This window comes from Miscanthus floridulus, chromosome 10 (genome assembly GCF_019320115.1).
Source record: "Miscanthus floridulus cultivar M001 chromosome 10, ASM1932011v1, whole genome shotgun sequence".
NCBI classification, from domain to species: Eukaryota; Viridiplantae; Streptophyta; class Magnoliopsida; order Poales; family Poaceae; genus Miscanthus; species Miscanthus floridulus.
The window spans coordinates 37,408,172-37,409,272 of NC_089589.1; the positions used below are offsets into that span (position 1 = coordinate 37,408,172).

General features: G+C 57.4%; 1 protein-coding gene across 1 annotated transcript; it reads left to right on the forward strand.

The window, feature by feature from the left end:
- Nucleotides 1–213: 213 nt before the first annotated feature.
- On the forward strand, nt 214–892 carry LOC136488423 (uncharacterized). The gene is made up of 2 exons (XM_066485358.1): nt 214–480; nt 530–892. Exons 1-2 carry the CDS (start codon nt 214–216, stop codon nt 890–892), a joined length of 630 nt encoding a protein of 209 aa, XP_066341455.1.
- Nucleotides 893–1,101: the final 209 nt, after the last annotated feature.

Here is a 1,101-nt window from a genome sequence, read left to right on the forward strand (position 1 = left end):
TACATCCGTAGCACCCTTGGCCAATAGGGCAAGGCTTAGAAGCCTACCTCGAAGGCTAATGACCTGATGGACGGTGCCTAGGAGGAAAACTACGAGTTCCCCAAGGCTGAGCGCTACCTCATGATCTTTGGGGGCTCCTAGGCATATGAATCCCACCAGCAGCGCTGCATCACTAAGCAGGAGGTGAATGTCGTCCACACCCTTGATGCCCTGATGTGGCTCCGGTGGTCCCAGACAGCCATCAACTTCGACCAAGAAGACCATCCTAATCGCGTCTATCATCCGAGGCGCTACTCGCTCGTGGTCAGCCCGATCTTGGGCACCGCGCACCTCACCAAGGTGCTGATGGATGAGGACAGCAGCCTCAACATACTCTACGCCAGCACCCTCGACAAGATGGGCATCCCTCAGAGGAACCTGCGCCCCTGCAAGGCACCATTCTACGGGATTGTGCCGGGGAAGGAAGCCTGTGCCCCTCGGGTGCATCTGGCTCAGCGTCACCTTTGGCCAACCGGACAACTTCTGCAAGGAGCCGCTCACCTTCGAGGTCATCGACTTCCTTGGTGTCTACCATGCCCTCCTTGGTCGATCATGCTTCACTAAGTTCATGGCCATCCCCAACTACACCTACCTCAAGCTCAAGATGCCTAACCCAAAGGGGGTCATCATTGTCGAGGGCAGCTTTGAGCAAGCCTACTACTACAAGCAAGACTGCATCACCAAAGCAGCCACGCTCATCGCCCCTTGTGCTCCCGATGGCCCTGGCCATGACGCAAGAAGGGCATCGGTGGAGGAAGCAACTAAGACAGCGGCGGTGCTCGACCAACCGAGCATCGGCAAGGCGATTAAGACCTCTGGCGACAGTGGTGGCTCAGCTGGCCCCTCCATCTAGACGCTTGGCCCCCCTGAAGGGGCTAACCCGATCGAGGTGAGTTCTGACCTTTCCCCATGAGGGAAGGCCATCGCCGAGCCATCCGCCCAGAATTGATGCCTCCTGAGCCATGGCCTGCCTGCCGACCTCCTTCACCGGCCTACCTCTGCAACAACAAAAACCAAGATAAGTCCTGTCCTCTTGACCCTCTTACTTTGCTCACCTTTGTT

What these genes read in the sequence shown, in the direction of transcription:
- LOC136488423 (XM_066485358.1), top strand. Translation starts at nt 214, where the DNA reads ATGTGGCTCCGGTGGTCCCAGACAGCCATCAACTTCGACCAAGAAGAC. An exon ending in AGGAAGCCTGTGCCCCTCGG is followed by an intron (nt 481 to 529) that starts GTGCATCTGGCT and finishes AACTTCTGCAAG; the next exon opens with GAGCCGCTCACCTTCGAGGT.